This window comes from Chionomys nivalis, chromosome 9 (genome assembly GCF_950005125.1).
Source record: "Chionomys nivalis chromosome 9, mChiNiv1.1, whole genome shotgun sequence".
Lineage (NCBI taxonomy): Eukaryota > Metazoa > Chordata > Mammalia > Rodentia > Cricetidae > Chionomys > Chionomys nivalis.
The window spans coordinates 43431662-43455010 of record NC_080094.1 but is presented as its reverse complement, the minus strand read 5'-3'; the positions used below and the strand labels follow the sequence as shown (position 1 = coordinate 43455010).

General features: G+C 52.5%; 1 protein-coding gene across 1 annotated transcript; it reads right to left on the bottom strand.

The window, feature by feature from the left end:
- Positions 1–2546: 2546 nt before the first annotated feature.
- Positions 2547–22933, bottom strand: Adra1d (adrenoceptor alpha 1D). Its single transcript, XM_057781913.1, has 2 exons — positions 20871–22933; positions 2547–4631 (listed from the first exon to the last, which is right to left on the bottom strand). Exons 1-2 carry the CDS (start codon positions 21961–21963, stop codon positions 4036–4038), a joined length of 1689 nt encoding a protein of 562 aa, XP_057637896.1. The 5' UTR covers positions 21964–22933; the 3' UTR covers positions 2547–4035.
- Between the last annotated feature and the right edge of the window lie 416 nt (positions 22934–23349).

The window sequence follows — 23349 nt, the reverse complement described above, 5'->3', positions numbered from 1 at the left end:
CACACACCACACATATATATACACACCACACACATATATACACACCACACACACATCACACACACCACACACATATACACACATACATACTCTACACATACCACACACACCACACACACCATACACATATAAACACCACACCACATGCACACATACACATACTACACATACCACACACACACCATACACATATACATAGCACACACACATCACACACATATACACACCACACACACCACACACACACTCTACACATACCACACACACATACCACACACATATATACACACCACACACACTACACATACCACACACATACACACCACACACATATACCCCCCCCCCCAAATTCACTTGGTAGAGGTATGCTATGAAAAGAACAGAAAAGGAACTAGGACTCTTTCTCTGGATCCTGGCAGGGTAGAAAGGAGTGAATATAAACACCCTGGTGGGGCATTTCATGGCGAAAGAAAGCAGTGCAAAGGGCAGCCCAAGTGCTGGCGATGCTTCCAGTGTGTTTACTTCCTGCCCCTTTCTTTGAAAGGCCAGTTTGCCTGGTTCCGCTTCCTGGACTCCCTATTGATACATGCTACCCCAATATCGGGGATTGGAGCTAGGGCCTTGTGCAGGAGAGGCAGGCATTCTGCCACTGCAGCCATTTCACTGTGTGATTTCACATGCACCCTGCAGTTTTCCTCTGGGTCCTGCACGTCAGAGTCATTTTAGAATGGAGGTCTCTGCTCTGGTCAGCATTCTCTTAGTTTCTTTGTTCTTGGGGTGCAGGTCTGGATGGGGAAGGGAAGACAGGAAGCCCAGACTACTGGAGAACAGCACCCAGTGCCTCCTACCCCCTCCCAGTGCCACCTGCGCCCCTGTGGCTCTCTGTGAGCTATTCCAAGCAGCGAGGCCGAGAACTGATTTAGCCTTTTTGAGCATCTGGATTTGTGCTTCTCTGGAGCCACAAGAAGCGAGGCGGGGGGGGGGAGGCACAAAAATTCCTTCCTAGTGGACAGCCGGTGGCCATGTAGTCAGCCCCCTGGGGATATAACAGGATGGGAATAGAATCAAGGTCAGGAGGGCTTTGAGGAGTTGAAACTGTGGTACAAGGAAGGCTGATGAAGGTCTCAGACACTTCCCCATGACCTGTCAGCAACTGGACAGGAGGAACCCAGGGACCCGGTTGATGATAGGGTCCTGAAGGGGAAGGGGTTAGTCAGCTGGACAGCAGATGGAACATGTATCACCATAGAAGTGCAGGGCAATCTGCTCTTGGGGACATAAGGACTCTCAGTGCACTGAACAGGGGCTGGGTGTGAGTGACCTGGGAGGCTGTAGGAGGCTTGGGGTTTGCTCAGAGCTGGGAATCCGTGAAGGATATCTTGGAAAGATGCAAAGCCGAGAAGTTGGAGAGTGAATGCGGCGTGGTATGCTCAGGGGATCTGCAGGAAGCAAATGGCCTTGTGGGGTGCTTGGGAGGTTGACCACACATCTGGAGCTCAAGACAGTCCCTGGGGGCCATTTCTATGTAAGTGGTCATTGAGAAGTGGAGTGGATGGATTATGTGGAGATCTGAGAAGAGGAATACAACCCTGGGGGATGTTTAAGGACGGAGGGGGAGTCTCTGGAGGAAGGAGGAAAGGAGACGGGAAGCAGGAATGAACAGGAGTTAGTTCCATCAGACTGCACATCAGGGAAGCAGGGCTCCAGAGCAGATGCCTTTAACATGGGGCTGAGCATGGGTGTAGGAAGTAAGGAGAGGTGAGTGGTTAGATGGCAGCTAGGGCCCCTGGGTAGGAAGCAGGAAGGAGGCTAAGGATGGGCATGAGGACCTAGACAAACAGCTGTGTTTTTTAAAGTCTTTGTCACCTCTCAGGATCATCCCTTCCCCACCTTAGATGCCTTCAGGCCTTATCCTCTAAGGTCACGGGAGGACAAGGGCCTCATGTCTTGCACGCATTTCATTTATAGTCAGATGTGTAGGATGGGCTGAAGGACTGAAGCACCCAAGGACCCAAGGAACTGTGCATTCTCTCAGGTTTTCCTGACATCACTTCTATCTGCCCCCATCCCTTCCCCAGCCCATCACTATTCCATCCATCTCTCTCGGCCGTGATCCTGTCTTGTCCCAGGAGTGAGGTCAGCGGCCATGCTGTACTGGCTGTGAGAACAAGATCCCTGGAGGCCTCTGATGAAGAGATGTCTCTGGGCTCTGCAACCTTCCACAGCCATTCACACTCGGTTCCTGCTGTAGGGAGCAGCAGTGTGCCCAGGGGTCTGGTCATAAGCTGGTTATCACGCTTGGTGCAAACACTGAGTGGGTTTTCAGTCCTATCACCCCCACTCCCATCAATTGGGTCCCCCAAAAGCTAAGCTAGTTTTTGAAGCAAACCTGGCTCACCCCTACGCAAGAGGTCGATGCTCAAGTACTTGAGACTGGGGACTGCTTACTCACTCTTTCTGACTTGACCCATGGATCCCACCTCTGTGAGAAGATAGCGAAACCTGTCCCCTAGCCTCAAGGAGGTCAGTAGGTACAATGGGAGCATTTTATTTTGAGTACGTAGCGTATTCCCAGTACCTCTATAACTGCTCCTGTATATCTGGATGCTTAGGGGAGGCAGGTTCTCAAAACCCAGACCCCAGCTCACTTTGTAAACCACTTCCTTCTAAGCCCTTCTAACCTTGTCAGAGTATCGCGGAAGGCTTAGCGCTGTGGTGATGCTTCAGGCAGACTGCCCCCCTTAGCGAGGACAGCCATCTTCCTGTACATGTTGGAGCCAGTAACCGGCTCTTCCAGTTTGAGGCTTTGTTTAGATAGCTGTCCTCTATGGGCCCATTGGTCACAGTTATCACACCCACGCAGGCTGGATAAATGTGGTTGGTATTTTCTTTTGAGGGAATGAACTGCTTACGATCGTGGGGTGTATGCCTTATTCAGAGCTGAGGAATATGACTCCTAGGTGTGGGCTTTCTCCACATCCACAGACCTGTCTTCTTGGGTGTACATCCTTTTATGCATTGTCTTACCAGTTGCACTGGTAGTCAGTATATTTCCCGAGGCCCTTGGAGCATCACAGTTATATTTAGGGAGGCTAACAAGAAGAAAGTTTGTGCTTATGTGACTTTTAAAAGCCAACAAAGCTCAAAAGTCCTTTAGCCTTGCTAAACGATCCGAAGGACAACGACCAAAGGATAGTGACCCCCGAGGATGAAGGAGAGAACCAACTCCTAAAATATGTTTCTGACCTCTACCCTCCCCCAATCCCCAAAGGGCAGCAACTATCCGAGAGGCAGTTGAGCATAGACTATCCTGCGGGGGTCTAGGGTTTCAGAAGAGGGAGGCTCTATAGGAATCACAGGCCAAAGATGGACAGTTTGCACAGTCTGAACAAAATATAGGTACTCTTACCAATAAATAGGTTTCAAAATGATAAATAAGGCTGGCTCTCCCCTGTCGGCAGCCTGGAATCCCAGTGAGAAGTGATCGGCACAGACAGGCACAATAAATTATGTACAGAGTGTAAACAGTAAGGCCCCTGGGGGGAAATAGTGAGGGCTCAGCCAGGTGAAGGGTGCATACAGGTTAGGAACGTGGGGAGGAGGCCCTGGGCCTACAGCGACAAACAACAGATTTGTACGGCGGGCAACCAATATGCCACCAAAGCTCGCAGTATGGCAGGTCCTTCGGTAGGTCCACTGACTTCCTCCGGGTGGCAGATCGGTGTCCACTGATGATCTTCCTGGGAGCAGCAGAGTACGAATCTGTACCTCTTCCTCCCCAAGGCGAGTGGCCACACCTAAAGTCTTCTGCCTAGACTTCAGGAGCAGCTGACTAAGCAGTTTCTGAATCTGGATGAGAAGAGTGAATCCCGCAGTCTCATTTCCAGAAGAGCTCTGGGCACCTAAGTCCAGCAGGGGGCGCCATAACCCACCACCTACGAAGTGATCCGGTCCCAGATCCTGGATCCAAAGGCAGCATCCCTCAACGCACCTCACTCCTGGCTCCAGCACATCTCCCAGGCTGGGTCTCGGTCCTTAAATGTCAGTTTCTCGGAGATTGCTGTAGTCGACTGGTTCATAGGCAGGGCAGATGACAGCCTCTGCCCCATCTTGGGGAACGCTTAGAGACACTGCTTCCACCTCCGAGCGCAGGGCGCACGGAACCTCCGCGCGACGTGTGCCTCCAGAGCGGATCTTGTGGGACAGGCTGGACACCTTCGCGCGCAGCTGGGTCGTGGGTCTCTGCAGCGGCCCGAGCAGCTTCCACTCCCGGAGGGCGGAGGTTGGCTTTCGACGCCCGGAGACCGGAGCCTGCGCCTCGGACGTGTCTGCGGAGCCAAGGCCTGGGTGTGCAGTGAGGGCCAGGGGAGCTCCCGGGGGCGCGACTCGCGGACTGGGGACATAGTCGGGACGCTGTTCGCCTGTCGAGGCTCGCCAGTGGTGGCCATAGACGCGCCAGAGGCGGCGGCGGCGGCGGCGACACTGGCAGCGCAAGAGGCGGAGGAAGGCGCGCTTGAACTCGCGACTGGAGCAGGGGTAGATAAGCGGGTTCACACAGCTGTTGAAGTAGCCCAGCCAGAAGATGACCTTGAAGACGCCCTCTGATGGTTTCAGCTGCGGGAACAGAGAACCTGCAGGGACAGAGACCCGGGTAGTTAAGGGATGTCGGTAGCTGGGAGGTTGACAGCTGCCTACCACTGAAGCTGAGTCACTGGTAGGAGCTCTCAAGGGGGTCTTTCTCTGTGAACATAGATGGCGAAAAAAGAATCATCTTCCTGTCTTCTGAGTCCGACCTGATAGCTGTTTGAGCACAGGCAACAAATCCTGACCAGAGTGAGACCAAACCACGCGCGGCTGCAATTTCTCAATCAGCAGTCTTCCCTATGGAGCCCAGTTACTGGGATCTATGTGGAGATCTCCTTGTGCACCCCTCCCCCGGTCTCTGTAAAGGGCACTCTCTAGAAGACCCCAGCACTTCTTGTTCTTTTTTTTTTTTTTTTTTTTTTGGTTTTTTGGGACAGGGTTTCTTTGTAGCTTTGGTGCCGGTCCTAGAACTAGCTCTTGTAGACCAGGCTGGCCTCGAACTCCCAGAGATCCACCTGCCTCTGCCTCCCGAGTGCTGGGATTAAAGGCATGCGCCACCACCGCCCGGCTGCACTTCTTGTTCTTTAAGGTGTTGTTGTGGAAGCATAATTCGGCTACAAGTTTTATGTAAAAAAAATATATTTTTTTATTTTATGTACATTGGTGTGAAGGTGTCAGATCTTGTGGAACTGCATTTTCAGACAGTTGTGAGCTGCCATGTGGGTGCTGGGAATTAAACCCGGGTCCTCTGGAAGAACAATCAGTGCTCTTAACTGCTGAGCCATATCTCCAGCCCCTATGTAAAAATATTTTGACTTTTTTTATATATACAAAATGAGTTCATTTGCCATCTTTCGTATGGTGTTTTATGGCACTCTGTCTGTGTTCCCTACTGCCCAAGCACAAAGAGAAAGAAGCCCAGAATTAAGGGGCAAGCAAAGTTTGCCCAGTGTTGGATACTGTGGAGGAGTCACGCAACGAGGTAGACCGCCCAACCACTGCAGACTCAACCAAGACCGGACACGCATGGAGTCAGCGGCTGCAGAATGAACTCATGACACCTCACCGGGGCTCCATAATGGAGGGCCTTGGATGAGGCTCAGCTTTCACTCTATGGGTAGTCGGGAGCCATGGGTATTTTTGAGTCAGAGAGAGAGAGAGAGAGAGAGAGAGAGAGAGAGAGAGAGAGAGAGAGCTAGCTCAGAATTAAGCTTCAAGAGTGCATTCCCCACGGCTGTTAAATTGCGGGGTTGTGGGGCTGTTGCAGGGCAAGTGTTGAGGAAATGCTTCTCGCATGGTTTGGGATGAGGGAACAGAACACCAGGCAGGTAGGATGGGTGCTAAGACCCCGTGTCCCCTAGGATTCTAAGGAAGCCACTCTCAGGGAAAGGGGACTGAGTATAATTTGCAGTCCAGAAGCTACTGTCTCCCCAGCCTCTTCAGCAGCAGCTGGGGCCAGGTGCTTCATTCCAGACACAGAAGGTTAGGAGTGGCGTTCCTTGAAAAATTACGTTTTTTTCTCTGCCTTTGATTCCTCCAACTAAGGATAGCATGTCCCCTCCCCAGGGGTAGAGGCACTCTGTCCCCCTCGCTAACAGCCTTGCAGGTCATCTACTAACTACATGGGGAAACAGTTCCTGGTTCTGAGAGACGGTGGAAGGAGGGAGGGCAGCACCCATCACACAGCCCAGCCTCTTACATCTTGCTCCTGTGGTCCTCAGCAGCTTACTTGATCCACCACCGAAGGTCTCCCTTTCTTTTTCTGTGAACTGGAGACAGTAATGCTCCCCTGGATGGGATCTCATGCCGATTCATAGATTTCAGGGCTCAGTGCTTAGCAGAATTTTAACTTAAACATGTTGGGCTGGGAGTATAGGTAAGTGCTAGAGAACTCAGGCAACACTGGAGAGCACCTGAGTTTGATCCCTAGGTCTGCAAGCAAATCAACTGACCAGCCCTCCCACCCACCCACCCCTGGTATCTGCTCATTCCTCCAGTATTTTCCTCTGACTTTTCAGAGCGGGTCCCACAGCCTGGGGAGGGGAACCTACCAACTATATCTAGAGAACGGTCAGAAACAGTAACTGAATACTGTGGGTTTGTGGGTGCTGGGGTTTAGAAAGGTTGATTTCCCCTGGGAGAGGGTTCAGGCAGTCCCTAGAAAATGCCAGAAGGACCTTACCCTGCAGGAAGATGGCCCTCAAGAACAGGATCCCTCAAGGGCTGCAAAGTCAGGGCAAATACTGGCAATAACATTCTGACTCAGACTACAGTCTTCTCTATTTAGCCGTGGATGATACATCAGTGGGCTATCCTTTCCAGCGGTTGTTGCCAGCCTGGCTTTTATTCAGATGTGTGGACAACATGACATGTTTTAGTACGGCCCCAGTCTGTACTGCAAACATTGGGGCTTTAATTTATGCACAACCGACTTGTCCAGAGTCTTTCTGGCACGGGGAATTTCTCACACACAAAGGGGCTAGGATTCAAAGGCAGCCTTCCAGCCCTGGCAGTTGCCCTCTGCCTCCCTGGAGGTCTGACTTTGAGTTCCTCCAGAGGCAAGCTCTGGGACAGGGTTCAAGTGCAAGTCTTTAGCCTGGGAGCAAACACCTTGGGTAGGTGCTAACACAGGGGGAGGGGATGCCAGTAAGTCAGTTGCTAATGTGGGGAACGGAGGCTTAACTCCAAAGGGGATCTGGGGGGGGGGTTCCCCACTAATGGGGAAGGATGTGGGTACCTACCACTCATTCCCATCAGTCTCCAGCTGCTTTCTCCAGCTATCCATTTTCCCCACTTTCTGCCTACAATGATGGATGAGCTATGGAAGCCCCTGGGGAAGCGATGCAGGCAGGCGCTCAGGAGTGGGTAAACTGAAAGTCCGAGGGAGATGGGTGGTCTCTGAGCCTCCACCACAACCAATTCTTACTCTCTGACCAATGTGTGCTTAGAAAATTCAGTAACCTGTGCTGCAGGTTGAAGATTCCAGGGGCAGCAGGTCTTGGGAGATTTTTCCTATTATGGTCCTAGATGAGGACCACAGAGGCCAGCGAGGACCACGCCTCTCCCTACTGGAATGGTGCTCCAGCCGCCACCTCCACTTCTCCCTCTTGTTGTAATATCCCTCCTCTCCATATTTTCTCTGCAGCTCACACACCTTGCAACGATCTCTGGGGTCTGAAGGGGTGTAGGCACGCCCTTCCCTGTTGCACAATATGTGTGGGATGGAGAACTGTCTAAAGACCCCTGAAAATGGGCACTCGTCAGGGACGATGCTGCAGAGGCATCAGTGGACAAATCCTTCTTTGTCATTGCCACCCTCCTCTAGTCTGCCCAAGATAGCTGTTGGGCCCACCAACTGCTTTGTCTTCTTATCCCTCAGAGCATCAGCTCTGTCACAGGTGCCCTGGAAACTTGATCCTCAGTGCGTACTCAGGTGGGGCCTTGTGGGAGGCAGGTGGGTTGTGGTGGCTCCACTTTCACGGATGGATTAGTGCTGTCTTGTAGGAGTGGGCCAGGTCTTGTGAGCTTGGACTAGCTCTCACGACAGCGAGGTATAAGGCAAGGCCACCTCAGACACCTGTTCCTCTTGTACCTAGTCATTCCCCCTTCTTGCTTCTCTTCCATGTTGTGATGCTTCCATGTGATCTTCCCAGATACTGATGTTGATGTTGTTTGGGTTTCCCAGCTACCAGAACTGTGATGCAAATACGTTTCTTTTCTTTATAAGGTAATTAACCTCAGTTGTTTTGCTATAGTAACATAGTACACACTAAAACTATGAAAGACTCAAAGGTTATGTGGGAGTTTTGGCGCCAGGGCTACTCTCAGCACTAGGGCACCCTCCTCCTAGGCTCCAGTGGGCTTACTCTCCCATCCTGAACATTGTCCTCTGATTTCTTGTAGATACAAAGTCCAGCTGGGAAAACCTTAGGAGTTCTTTATTTTTCTTTCTCTTAACAAGGAGGCTACTGTGTGTTGCCCTCTACCTCCTTGTGTGCTGTAGTCTCCACCTTTCCATAGGTTCCCAGTGCCACAGCCCTGCTCTAACTTTCTCTGTCTAATGTATGTCCCTGTACGAGCTATGTGACCACTCTACCCTCTGGCTGTGCTCTGCTTGTGATGGGATCCCCACTCTTGCTTTTGGGCTGTTATGCATGGCTGTCCCGGATGCTTTTCCTACACACTGGGCAATGACAACGTCCTGTGTGATACCTTCCACCCGCTTCTGACCAGCAGAGTGACTTACAAAGCCCTCCCCTCACAATGTATATACTCACTTTGAAGAGCAGTGGGTACTGATGGCTGTAGACTCTTCTCTATTGCACCCTGCACTATACCCATCATCAACTGTCTGTCTCTGTTTCCTTGTGACTGCTGTAGCCCAGCCTACCACCCTTATCTAAGGGCAGGACCTGCCAAAGGGGTTTCTCCACACAGCAGCAGGGGCGGGGGGGGGTGTCCTTGGCAAGCACACTCTAGAGCTGTTCTATTCTTTACTTACAGGTGCTGCACACAGCCCAAGGCAGCCCCACACCCTCCCTCTCTTTTTCCTTAGCTATAGGGTGACCATTTGCCAGCGCCTTGGGTTGTTCCTGGCGTCGGCCTCCCCTGCTTAGTAGGCACTCGTGTTGCCAGCATCACAGCCATTTCCTTCACCACCATCCCGTGTCCACATTCCTCACCCAGCCAGAATCTGACCCAGGAGCCACAGAATCACATCCTGAATACTTGTAGGTCTCTGACCTTGGTTGTGTCCTAGGCTCCTGCTGTGGGAACTCCTTCCTCTTCTTCAGCCAATAGCCTTTAAGATACCAGCCCACTTGGGTCTGTAAGGCTATTGGCTGAAGGAGCAGAAGGAGTTCCCACAGCACCAGCTTTCTTTCCCCCAGCTCTATCCTAAGGTCCTCCTTCCCTCCCAGCTCTGGGAGGTCATGCTCACATCCCTGTGTGTCTAGCCCTTTACACAGGTGCTGGGGATCCAAATCGGCCCCTATGCTTGCATGCAAGTCCTTTACCTGCTGAGCAGTTTTGCCCTTCAAAATTTTTTTTTTTTTAAAAAAGTTAAACTGATCATGTTTGTTCTCTGCTCAAACCCCTCCAGCAGCTTCTGTTTCCTCAAGGTAACAGGGTGGGGGCAGGGATGTATTATGTGCACAATTCCACATACCGCCCCTGTCTCCTACCCTGCTGCAGCCACCGTCTTCCTTGCTGCTTCTCGCCTACCCTGGGCGGCAGCTTTCTCCCAGTGTTTTCTTCCATCTCCGCTATAGTAAGGCTGCCCAGACCCTCCACCTAACTGGATGCGTCCAGTCTGCTTACTTCTCACTTAGATCTACTGTGCTGACCACCTTCCAGTCCTGACCACCTTCTCCCTTCCTGCTGGAGTCACTATTCTTCTCTGTCCTCCATCCACCCTGGGCAGGCGACTCCAGGACAGGACTTCTGTCTACTTTGCTTGGCCCTACTGAAGGAGTCTGTCCCACCCCTCTGTCTATGCCTAGCTCCTCCTCCAGCAGGTGGGCCCTCCGTCTGGCTCCTCCTCCAGCAGGCGGGCCCTCCGTCTGGCTCCTCCTCCAGCAGGCGGGCCCTCCGCCTGGCTCCTCCTCCAGCAGGCGGGCCCTCCGCCTGGCTCCTCCTCCAGCAGGCGGGCCCTCCGCCTGGCTCCTCCTCCAGCAGGCGGGCCCTCCGCCTGGCTCCTCCTCCAGCAGGCGGGCCCTCCGCCTGGCTCCTCCTCCAGCAGGCGGGCCCTCCGCCTGGCTCCTCCTCCAGCAGGTACCTCTTTCGTCCGATTTTGCTGAGATGACTGCAGCATCCCTGACAGCCTCCACCTGTCCACCTGTTCCCTCTCCAGTCTGAACACAGCGGCAGGGATGCTTTTTCTTAAAAATGGTTTCTCTTTTTTCCTCTATCCCTTCCCAGTGGCATCTCACAGAATTAAGAATATGCTAAGACTCCTACATCACAGGGAGACATAGAACGACCTTTGCCTTCCTTTGATTTCACATTTAGCCCCAAGCAGGTCCTCCTGCCTCTCTCTAGCTTCTCATCTCTCACCCCTGCTCAGTTTCCATCCATCTGGCTTGGCTGTACCCACTTGCCTTCCTGAAGGGCTTACAGGAGGGTTGTTAGCTCCCCGGAAGGCCCGTGTGTTGAAGGTGTGATTCCCCAGTCCACGCAGCTACTGGGAGGTGGTGACGTATAAACAGGGACTGGCTAGAGGATTTCAGGTCACCGGGAGTGTGGCTCCTCTTCTGTTTTCCAGCCACTCACTGCTTCCATGACATGCTGCCTCACCACATGCCCCAAACAATGGGCCAACCAATCAGACTGCAGCCTTCCCAGCAGTGACCCAAAAGAAAGCTTTCTCCTTTTCACTTAGCTACCTCAGATCTGCCACAGAGACGGCAACACTGACTAACACCCATGTGGTACTAGAGGTCTAGCTTAGTGTCCTTCAGTGTAGGCACTGCTGATCAGAAAAGGGCCTGTCTGGTCAGCAGGTAAATGTTGTTGACTGCATCAGCTGGACACATACTGTGGCAAAGGAGGCAGGGGCTCTTTGCAGTCTGGTTTATACAGGGCAGTGCTATTTCCCAGGGAGCAGAAGGGTAAGCTGAGAAGGAGCTGCTGGGATTTGGGGGAAGTCAAGAGAGGGACACGAGCAAATAGGCCAAGCCTGAGAGGCCAGGCAGCTCCGAGGCCGAGAGGCAGGCTTTGTGATTAATAGCCTCTTCTGGCATCCCCAGAAAGGAGCGTGTCCTTGGCAGCTTGTCAGAATTCACAGCCTGCCCCGAGCATAAGTAAGTTGTAGCTGGCCATGAAGTATCAGACTGTGTCCCCCACTCCCTGCTTTTTGCCTTCCTCCACTAGTGACCTCTGTCAAGAGCATGCATGCTATTTCTCTGGCTGAGAGCTACTAGGAGTTAAAGATCTGCCATCTTCTGATGCTCATGCCTCCTCTCACCTCAGGGTCCGAACAGAAGGAATGCAAGTCCCAGATAACCCCTATCTCCCAGCTCTCCAGCTGGCCACTTAGAGGCTCTTACACCGGTGCTCACAGCGGCCCTCTCCCCGAGGGACTCTGGACCTCTGTCCCCTGCAGAGCCAGAAAACCTCTCTGATAAACAACTTGAACTGAGGACCTGTAAGAAGAACTCTGTGTGTGTGTGTGTGTGAGCTAGACGTTCATTTTGGGGAAGTAAATTCTGGGTAGAGGCAGGAGCATGAGCAAAGGTCCGGAAGCAGCAAGAAGCCCCCAGGGTTTGGAGAGAAATCCAGGAAGTTCAGATGGCTGCAGAGGAGGCTGAGTGAGGGGAGAATGAAACAAGGCGACTTTGAATTGGGAATAATCATGGCGGGCTGTGAGGAAGAGGTGACCTGGGTAAGATCTGGACCCCATATATATTAAAAGGACATGGAAGGGCATATTGAGGCACTGCCAGTTTCTTATGGTGAAGGGTCACTGGCAGAGTCTCCTTGCTTGAGATAGATCAGGAATGGGTCAGATGTTCTTCTGGGCCCCAGCATTGCCTGCCTCAGGACTGTTGGGCCCCCTGGAGCTGGCAGAGAACCTTGGCCTTCATTACAGGTTGAGGGACCTGGGATGGTAGGGCATCTCTCTGAGTTCACTATGGACATAAACTCCAGGCTCACATTCTCTGGCCTCCTCTAGGCCTGCAGTGGGTCCTTCCATCAACTACCAACCCTTTTCATCTGTTTTTCTAGTTCTTCACATTTCTAGTCTCTTCCCTTCCCCCTCCCCCCGTATCACTTCCTTCCTGATCTCCCCTGCTCTGATCTGTGGCCTCAGACAAGTTGGGTGACTGGGGTTTGCTCGTGTGTCCAGGGACTCCTGAGCTAGTCACGCTGGACTTACTCCAAGCAGGAGCCCCTGTGGACTACATTGACTGCGCTCCTGGGTATGTGCAGGGTAGAAGCTTCTGCCCAGAACAGAAGGTGCCCCTGGCAGTGGGCGCCATGGGAGGGAGTCCCAGCACTGAGCATCCTGTACATCATCCAATCACAGGGCCAACATCTGTTCTGCGTCATCACTGCAAAGTGAGGAAGGCCAATCTTCCACTTGCCCAGGGCTTAACTCAGGGACCATGGGCTTTTAGCTTTTGTCTCTCAGAGCCCAGGCCACTCAGGAAGAAGCCATGTTCTGTGACCATGCTGAGGTCTTCTTCATGGCAAGCAGTAAGCACAGAAGGACATCTGGCAGAGAGCCTGGGGGATTTGTGCAGGGGCCGAGGGTCTGGGTGATATTTAAGACTGAAAACGTGGCCAGAGATTGATATCTTACCCTGGCCCAGCCCAGTCTCTCGTCCAGGCAAGTGATAACAAGGATGCGGGGGCCGCGTGCCTGGGTTCCAATGTTAGTCCTTACACCAAGTGAGCAGGGAACTTTGACCACGTTACTCAGCCTCCCTGTGTCAATTTTCTCTCATGTACAACACAACAGCTGATAGCACTGATGTCATGGCCCTTGCTGGGAGAGGTCAGCTCCTGCCAGGAAGGTGAGGGCAGGGTAGAGGGAGCGGGAAAACGAGACCGGCTGAAGAGAGAGATGCTCAATGGGCAGAATGACTGGTTGGGGTGTGGAGGAGGTTGATGCTCTGGCTGTGGGCACCACAGAAAGTACGGAGATGCCACTCTCCATGTGGGAAAAGGGTAAGTAGCAGGCTCAGGGGAGAGGAAAGGCAAGCCCAAGAAGAGGAGCTGGTATGTCAGGGTGGGAGTTCAGTCGATGGGATGAGGTTGTCCAGACCTTCCACAGCGGATATGGTTAAGTCAGATTGGCACAAGGTAGCTTCACAAGGGTCCCAGCAGAGGGTATGAGTCAGATGGTGATGGGATGGTGGACACTTCTGCACAGAGGAGGGCCCAGGGCTGTCTCGGGGGCTGCAGAAGGTCAGGGAATGTCTTTCCCTTAGATCCTCTAGGGAGACAGCCTTGCTAGGACCTTGATTTGAGGACTTAGGACCTTCCTCCCCAGAAAATAATTCATTGTTTGAAGTCATTAAATCAATGGTCATTTGTTAAGCTAAGAAAGGAAATTAATACGGTCTGAGGGTCTGGAAGGTGGAGTTAAAATTAAATGGGGCTCAGAGGGGATGAACCCCTCCCCCCCCAAGGAGGCTGAGGGTACCACCAGAGAGGTGTGCAGGGTAAGACCTGAGGGATGGTGAGAGTCTAGGAGAGAAGCTGACAGGATAGGAGAGGCTTGAAAGCACCCTGGAGGGTGACTATTGGGTTGCTATTGGTGACAGTGCCAAGGGGAAGAGGGACTGGTATGGCAAGAGTGGGCGGAGGCATTGCTGGTTGGAAGAGGAGGACTGGTCTCAGAATAGTCTTTAAGAAGTGGCAAGGACGTATCACAAGTAGCTATAAGTGAGGAAAGACACCAGTGAGATGGTATGGGGGGAGGAGGGCAAAGGAGGCCATCATGCTAGCGGAGAGCATCTTAAGACAGCTGTAGACAGGGATATGTGCTGTGCATAGGAGGGCAGACGGATGATACAGAAAGCTGGAAGGAAGGAAGAAAGTGGTAGAAGCAGACCTCTTAGGAAGGAAAGAACTTAGGAGAAATAGAGCTAAAAGGAGCCTACAAGAGCTCCCAAGGACACCCCGAGGCTGTCCCTGGGCAGAGCACCGACTGTGTAGAGTTTGATACCTCTTTGACATGCTCAGCTAAATGATTTGTACTGGCTGTTGAGAGCTGTTCCATTCTCGGGAACTTTGCAAACTGAGTGGTTGTGTTTTTCATGACCTGACACTGACCACGATGATTCTGTTTACACCACAGGAATGGGCAGATGCTACAAACCAGTCCCATCCCAGAGCCAATGAGAATGTGTCTATCAGAGCACCATTGTACCACATGGGAGAATGGTGGGCCCAATTCTGGATTTGAGACGCACAGGAGTAAGAGATGGGAGGGAGTTAAGAGTGCTCGGAGCAAATGAAGTGCTTAGTCATGGGACTGGCTGCCTCTCAGGAATGGGAGGCAAAAGAAGAGACAGGGAGGTGAGAGCCATAATGAGGCTGAGCTCAACATAATGGGAGCCAAGGAGGACAGAGCGGATGGATTCAGACAGAGATCCACTGAGGATGAAGCGGGAGGATGCAGGTGGGCACAGGGCTCAACATGGCCCTAAAAGGACAGTCTAGTGTGGAGTGTGAGGTGACATCATAGACCAGGCTCGGGACAATGGTGCCACACCAGTGACTAGACCAGGGATGAAAATGGAGGAGACCTTGTGACCCTAACACTAAGGCATCATATATGTGTTTGTTTTGGGTTTTCTAAAAGTATTGTGTTTCTTAGCTCCATCCTGAACCAGAACCAGAACTGATGGCAGATAAGACAGCAGTGTCACTCAGCCGCTGAGAGCTCACATTGTGGTACCCTAATTGTCATTAGAGAAACAGCAAATGCCAGGCCTGGAGCCGGGGAGTACAAGCTGGACCTGAAATTCCCAGTAAGACTGCAGAGCAAGAACACACTCGGATCCTGAAGGCTTGTCAAAGGTTCCTGAAGGCAATCTGTGGCCAAGCACAAAACCTGTAAGATACCATACAAAAGCGCAGATGTCTAGAAACCATGCCAGAGAATGATGATCAAGTGAGAGGGACCAGCTGTGCAGCGTTTTCCCTATAAGTTAACACTACTGTGTGCACACTGAAGATTTTATTATAAAATGCTATAATACTCCGATAAAATAAAGCAAAGTGAAGTTAAACACAGGGCTGATCTGTGCCACTCAGACCCTGGCATGCAGAATAATGGGGAGGTACGGGTTTCTTCACTTTCCCAGCCTGCACAAGTTCCCTGAGCACCTGCTCTGCTTACAGACACGACCAGGTTTTTGGATTTGCACACACTAATGTAAGTGTGTATGCCTTAAGTATATAACACGGCGACAATACTCGCATCTGTTCCCAAGCAGGAGATGGAACATTTCCAGCGTCACAAAAGGTTCTAGCACTTGCTTCCAGTTGGTACTCGCTGTCCCCACTCTCTCTCACACAAAGGCAACCACTATTTTAATTTTTATCATCGGCTAGATTTTTTGCCTAGTTTTGAATGGTAAACACACTTTATGCTTCCAATCTGGCTTACTCCACCCAGTAGGAGGTCCATAAAATTCACTTGTTGTTTTTCCTTGCTGTATAGTCTATGAACAAAAGGTTTATTTCTTCATTTTTTTTGCATGGGCTTCATTCATTGGCCTGTTTACTCGCTAACTCCCCATTCCAGGTCTGCCAAGCCTGCATACCCCACCAACATGGCTACTCTACTGTGCCTATGTGGTAAGTTTCCTCTGTCCTCACCCTGTGATATGCACTGAATGTCGACATCATAGTGCATGGAACAAGGCAATGGACTAAGTCTGAGGGTCAGAGATGTTCTCTGTATCATAGAGACAGGCTAACACTATGAAAGAGAGGCCCAGTTATGGCTCCCAGATGGCTGGAATGGGGTCGTGGGGTTTGGATGGACTGTGTGGACTTCAGTCAGAGCCTCTGGAGTTGCCCAGGGTGGTGACATTCAGAGGCTAGTGATGGGGACTGGGGTGTAATTCATGGGTGGATTTTTATGGCTTGGGATCAGTCCTCATCACTGCAAAAAATAAAACAGCCGCAGAAGCCAGTGACATTTGGTGACCTGCTTAAACACACACACACACACACACACACACACACACACACACCCCAAAAATAAAAACAACACCCCCCCACAAAACCAGAGAGCTGGAAATGAACAGCTAGGGTCTGCCAGTGTCACCAGAGTGGCAAGGGGGTGAGGCTGGGTCCTGCAGGTGAGCTTTCAAGGGCAGCCCTACTCCTGTGCCTCACCAAGAGGCACCTGCCATGCACATCAATGCCAAATGCAAGATAATACAGCCTTGAAGACACTGAGGAGGGCCCGGGGCCCTGTCCACTGCCTCCCTTTGGCATGCACGTTATGCAGGAAAGGTTACCAAACACTCAGCCTAGATCTTGGGGTGAGCAGACCCATGCACCACGTATCCCGGGGCAGAAGCTCCAACACATGTACTTCTGGCAGTGTACCTATGCCGGCCCTCTTCCACCTTGAAGTTTCTCAGACAAGTCCTAGGCAGTGTGTTCATCTCTATAGCAGCTGCCCTTGCCCATACACACTGAAGTTTGGGCTGCTTGTGACTATATGAAACTGTATTTATATAATTTCTTATCACTTTTTTCATGGCATCTAGCCCTGTGCCAACTTGTTTAAGACCAGCGGAAATGTGTCTGTCCTGGGGAGGAATGTCAAGAGCTATTTTCTCCATAGGGTATGTATGTAGTCTTCCTAGTCTGACCTGGAATGTCTCCGAGACTGAACAGGAAGCACTGTTCTGTCCTGTCCTGGAAGTGTGCTGTCATGGAAGAAGGGACAGGCCTGTGACCATGCACCGGGGCAAGGGCTGCCAGTGTCCACAAACACCCTGGCTGATATCAGCAGCTCCCTGTGCTGCCTGGAGTTGTATGTAGTACCAGACAGGCAATGTCTGAGGTTTCCGTTAAGTAACCTTTGCCTACCTCTAGGAAATATATGCCCTGGGAAAGTGAGGCAGACATAAATGAGATGATCTGTAGTGTATCTTGGGCCTTTATGATTTTGTGTGCCTGGCACCTGTCCTCAGGGGGCCTCACAATTTAGTATACCTGTTGTCCTCCTTGGTGGTATATTTGGCTTGACCAATATATATTTACTCTTTTTAGGCTGAGGGGGGCGGGGTCTCACTAAACAGACTGCTTCAGCCTCCCCCGTGCTTGGGTTACATGTTGGGGCTGAAAGGTAGCAGTCTATAGCCCTCTGTGCCAGCATTCCTCTGGGATTCCAGACTGTTCCTTGCTACCCCATGACTGTTGTTTCTGCTCACCAGCTACCTCTCCATTGCAGCTGGGTCTCCTGAAGATGAGAGGTGTGGATGAGGGCACGGTGGACAGTTTAGCTCAGAGTATGGCCGGATGGTTGTTTTCATTTCTATAACCATGGACTTTGTGGACATGTGTCTCTCCTCCCCAGTACCTCCGTGTCTGCTGCTTGTGCTTGCCACACACAGCTGGCACACTCATGTGGACCTGAAGGTTTCTCACCTACGCAGCTGTACCTCGACTGTTCCTCGGCTGTTCCTCACGGCTGTCCCTTGCAGCTGTCCCTCCATTGTCCTCAGCTGTACCACACCTCTCCCAGCTGCCTTTCCTGAATTCTGTTTGGTTCTTCCTAAATAGGTAAATCCCTGGCTTCCACCCTTCTCCTGCTACTTCCTGGGAGGCTATACCCCCACACTCCCGCCAGCACCCTCATCTTCAACCTCTGTGCCAAATCTTCTATAGGCTTTATCCTAACACCTCCAGCTAAAACATGTTGGCCCCTTGAAGGCCACATTCCCCACAAAGTGTTGCAGCTCAGAATGTTCGCTCAAGGGCACCTCTTTCCTCACAAGCCCTCACAAGGGGAGTGTCAGGGCCTCCGGGCCCCTTTCCCTCCGCAACGACCTCCAGGCCACTCTCTTGCTTCTACAGTAGTTTCTGCCTTCTTCTTTGCCCTCCAGTCTATACAGGGCAGAGTGGAACAATCTGTTTCTTTGCTTGGCACCTGTCCTGTTTGTTCATTATTGCCAGCTCCTCAGGATTAGGCACTGCCAGGAGTTTGATCTGGCATGCATATCTGAAAATACACGACTTGATAGCTTTGCATATTCATACATCCATGCAATCCCTTCTTGGGGCCAGATATAGACATCTCAAGGGATCCTATACCATGTGGAAGGAACAGCAAAGATAAAGGGACAGAGAAAGAGCAGTGGATGCCAACAAGGGGAAGGGGTCATGGAGATCCGGAGATGATTTCCTGGAAGATGTGTGATCTGGACCTCAAAAAGAAGTTCTACTGTTCTGATGTGTTGATTTTAACTGTAAAAAAGAACGAGAAAAAAACTAATATTCAGCAGAAGAGTGGATCACACACCATGCAGCAGTCTCAAATGCACTAATAATGGCTCCACACTGCATGCATCTCAAGGACATAACAAGGGATGGAAAAAATGCAGACTGAAGAATGATACGCACAGTGCATGCCATTGATACAAAATCTGAAGACACACGAACAGTGCTGTGCTGTGAGATGAATGTGGATGTCTGTGGTAAGGGTATCAATAAATACATGGGAGTAATAGATGCCAGCATTACCTCTGGGGAGGTGAGGGAGGAAGCAGGGCACTGAAATCAACTGTGATCTATTCTGTGCATGCAGCAAGAGGAAGGATATAAGGTAGATATGGAAAACTCAGCATATGCTCAGTGTGGGTGATCAGAGGCCCATGAGTGTTTATTAGAGTATTAAATTATGTATAATATGCAACAGTATATTATTATATTTCTTTTCATTTGTGCATTATTCTGTAACAAAAAAGTTTAAAAGTAAAGGAAAATGTAGAAATAGAGGTGGCGTTTTCTACCCAGGCTGAGCATTCCCTGTGGAGACTGGTGTGAGCTAGACACACAGAGATATGAGAGTGAGGTGCCCTTGAACAGGTTCCATAAGGCGAAGCCAGAGCAGGGCCATGGGGCTGGTCCTTGGAGAGGGTGTGTGTGTCGGGGGGGGGGGCACTATCTTTATCCTGGCTCTCTGTCCCTGTCTTCAACTTTGTTGCTTTCACATCCCCAATCCAACCGCAAAGCAGACCTTGGCTGGATGATTCTTAAGTGGGGGTTTTATCTCTGATCTCTCTCTCTCTCTCTCTCTCTCTCTCTCTCTCTCTCTCTCTCTCTCTGTGTGTGTGTGTGTGTGTGTGTGTGTGCGTGTGTGTGTGTGTGAGAGAGATTCACATACACCTCAATCACATTCATATACAGCAATTCATTGGCTCTCACAAAATTTGTCAAGGTCAGCATTATCACCATCATCACCACTGTCATTTAAAGATGAAGAAATGGAGGCCTGAGGCCACATAGCTAGTAAGAGGCAGAGCTGGGATTTGAACTCAAGCTGCCTGACACCAGCGCCTGTGTCCTCAATGGAGAACAGTATCGCTCCTCATACGCCAGGCACCATTCTGGGTGCTATGGATTCAGTGATGATACAGTTGAAAGGAAAAGCTAGAGAGCCAGTGACGGAGGGAAACACCCAGCCAATGGGGCATTTAAGCAGAAACCCACAGGTTGGGAGTTAGCTAAGAGGTTTGGGGGCCATCCAGACAGAGGGAAGATCAAGTGAGAAGATCAGAAATTGGTACAGGCAAGGAACTAACTCATTGAGGGTCAGGGCCAGGGCAGAGGGAGGAAACCCTTCCCTGAAGAGCCCCTTTCAGATGGGAAGGGCATTTGATGGCATCCTGCAGTTCATACCTGGGGTCCTCCTGTAAATACTGACAGCGACCTGTTTTGGTTCAGACAATAATAAACCTGAAGGCTGCCCTCTGTAGGCTGTGGAAGGAAGGTTTATTTCCAAGTAGTGTGAAAACACCAGGGGACTTGTAGGAGAGCGACACACTCAACTATGATAAATAGAAGTCACCGTGGTAGCTGTAAAAATGTTGCCCCTTTCTCCTCCGTGCTGGTCCAGGCCCTGGGCAGGCTCCAGGGCTTTCAGGCTTAAGGGGTAGGAGGAATCCCCTGAGAACTGTTGTGCCTCCCTCAGGACGGCAGGACCCTTGTACGGGGAACTAGTTTACCCTGTAGATGATGATAAACAATAGTAACTGTCCTCTTAACAGTTTTCTCATCCTGTCCTTTCCACCTTCCCAGGTCCCCTCCTCCAACCCACTCACAAGAGGAGATTTCAGGAGGGAAAGTCCACAGGGTTCCCACAGTGGGGCCACTGGATGAATGCCTACTGGAGAAAGCAGGGTCTCTGGTGTCTGTTGAGATATACAAGGTGATCGGCTTGGGTCTGCTGCCGGTGAATGAGTGAGTGCATGGGGGCTCGCCCCCATGTCTGTTTCCAGAGATGGGTATCGCATACCCATCACATAAATTGGGGGTCGCATGAACTGCTGACCACATGTTACAGGGAGAGGTTTGCCCAGATTTCCAAGGAACTAAAGCAAGGCCAGCGTTTGTAATGGCTACAATGGGTAAGAATGAGCAACCTATAAAAGGAAACCCAGAAGAACCAAGAGCCCCTTGCTCTCCCTCTATAACAGTAAGAGACCGGAAGTTCATAAGCGTCCATTGTCAGGTTGTGGGTCATCTAAGCCTTCCAGGAAGGGACTTGCCAGAAGGGAAGAAAGGTCTAATGTGAGGGGATCACTCACCCAGTGGCAGGACGAAGAAGAAGGGGAACCAGCACAGGACGAAGACACCTACGACAATGGCCAGCGTCTTGGCAGCCTTCTTCTCGCGGGAAAACTTGAGCAACCTTACAGAGAGCGAGCTGCGCAAGGTGTGGCCCTTGCTACTCTGCGTCCCTTGGGCTCCTTTGGTGCTAGCAGTTGCACCGCGACAGTGGATCCTCAGTACCACCTCGGAGGCCTTGCCAGGCTCCCGCTTGATGCCTGCTTCGAGGCTGCGCGTGGTGCTGCGCGCGACCACGTACACGCGGCAGTACATGACCACGATCACCGCCATGGGCAGGTAGAAGGAGCACACGGATGAGAAGACAGCATAGCCCACTTCCTCGGTGATGCCGCAGAAACGCTCATCCGGGGGCACTGGCTCCTTCCAGCCCAGTAGTGGTCCCACAGACACCACCAGGGCCACCGCCCAGAGCAGAGCCAGGATGGCAGCGGCCTTGCGCTCTGTCATAATGGCTGGGTACTTGAGCGAGTGGCGTACGCCCACGTACCGGTCCACAGAGATGGTGCAGAGGCTAAGGATGGAGGCGGTGCAGCACAGCACGTCCACCGCCGCCCAAACGTCGCAGAAGGTCCGGCCGAAGGCCCAGAAGCCGAGAACCTCCATAGTGGCGGAGAAGGGCAGCACAGCTGCACTCAACAGTAGGTCAGCCACCGCTAGGTTCACGATGAAATAATTGGTGACCGTCTGCAGGTGGCGGTTGCAGGCCACCGAGAGGATGACGAGCAGGTTGCCCGCCACAGCGGTGAGGATGAAGGCTGCTAGGAAGACTCCCACTCCCACGCCCTGTGCACTCACCACCAGTCCTCCGACGGCCGCTGAGCCATTCACCTCACCGCTGGCCGCAGCCCCCGGTTCTCCCGTGGAGCTTTGGTTGTCCTCGCCGCTGCCGGTTCCCACCACAGCGCCGCCGCCAGTGGTCCCTGGCACGCCGCCCACCGCCGGGCCCTCGGGTCCAGCCGTGCCAGCTCCACCGCCCGCGCCGGAGCCACCAGTGCTACTATTCGAGCGGGGTCCTTCGAAAGTGACGCTCAGGAGGTCTCGGAAAGTCATCTCACGGCGCAGCCGTCGGGGCCCGAGCCCCGGCACTGGGCGAGCAAGTGGCGGGGAGAGGGCCCGCGGGCATCGCCGCAGCGCCAGAGCCAGCCCGCGCGCGGGTCCCGTCGGTCCTGCCAAGTTTCCGCAGCGGAGGGGACCTCAGGGGAGCGGTGGTTCAGGGGAGCGGAGGGGAGGTCACGGGGCCGTGAAGGTCCCAGCGGGATCGGTGGAGCGAGTGAACCGGTCTAGCGGTGGCTGCGGAGTCACAGGGAGGGAAGGGCTGGGGCGGTCGACCTGAGTCCTTCTTCAAGCGTGTCCAGACGAGCAGCAGCTACGGGAGCGGCAGTGCTGGCGGCGGCCTCTGCAGCGCTTGGGACTCTGCGCGGGGGCGGGACGGAGGAGGGGCGGTGGAGAGGGAGGAGGGGGCGGCCCGTGCGCGCGAAGGTTGCAGGCTGGAGAAGGGGCTCTGCGCGTCCAGTGGCTCCTGGGGTCCCCGCCGGTGCCCACTACCGCCCTCTGCCCTAACTGTCCCCTTGTCCTCCTTTCCTCGGCTCTCCCAGACCTCAGTCCTCTTTGCTCCAGCTGCGTCTTGCTGTTTCCCTTCCTCTCTCTAGACTTGCGGCCACTCTCTGCTTGCCCTTGCCCTAGCGCAGCAAGCAAGGTGCGATTCCCCGGGTCTCTGTTCCCGGTTCCTGCCGCCAGAGAGCAGCAAGAGCCTGGGATCTGTGAGTTCAGGGCTGGATGGTTAAACGCTGCCACATTGCCTGGATGTGTTTGATGCCCCTCCTCTTTTCTCTGGGGTGGCAGGCAAGCCCAGGGTCTCAACACCCGCTGTGGTGCGATGGTTGCGTTGAGACACCCGTAGAAAGCTTGCGCTTGGGCTGAAGTTGGGTGTGACTGGCGTGGGACCTGATGGTGGGGCTATAGCTCCAGGACCTTGCCCACACTCTGAATAATACCAACTTTGACCCTGTTATTTTACTCTGCAACAGAGGTAGGAGCAAATCTCCCTGTAGCTACTCAAAGAACTCAGACGTCCCTGCGGGCAGAGAAGGGCAAGTGCTGGAGGGTGGGAAAGGTTGCCTAGGGTGGATAAGGGGAGGGAGCAGAGTAGTCTGCCTCCACTCTCCAGGCTCCGCCCTTGTTGGCCATTGGACCTCCTTGAGCAGCTTTTCCTCACGCGTGAAATGAGAGTAAAAAATCTCTTAACGGGAACCTGTGTTAGGGTTGCTTAAACGGTGCTTGCACTTCTCAGATGAGTGGAGGATAGCAGAGCAAGATCGGAACGTGCAGAACAGAGGGCAGAGGGGATGTGGCGCTGTTAGGAATCAGGGACACAGGGGAAGGAGAGGGGAGGGGACGAGGAGACTCCCATTGACTAACAGGGCCAGGAGGGAGAGA

What these genes read in the sequence shown, in the direction of transcription:
- Adra1d (XM_057781913.1), bottom strand. Translation starts at nt 21,963, where the DNA reads ATGACTTTCCGAGACCTCCTGAGCGTCACTTTCGAAGGACCCCGCTCG. An exon ending in CTTCTTCGTCCTGCCACTGG is followed by an intron (nt 4,632 to 20,870) that starts GTGAGTGATCCC and finishes CTGTCCCTGCAG; the next exon opens with GTTCTCTGTTCCCGCAGCTG.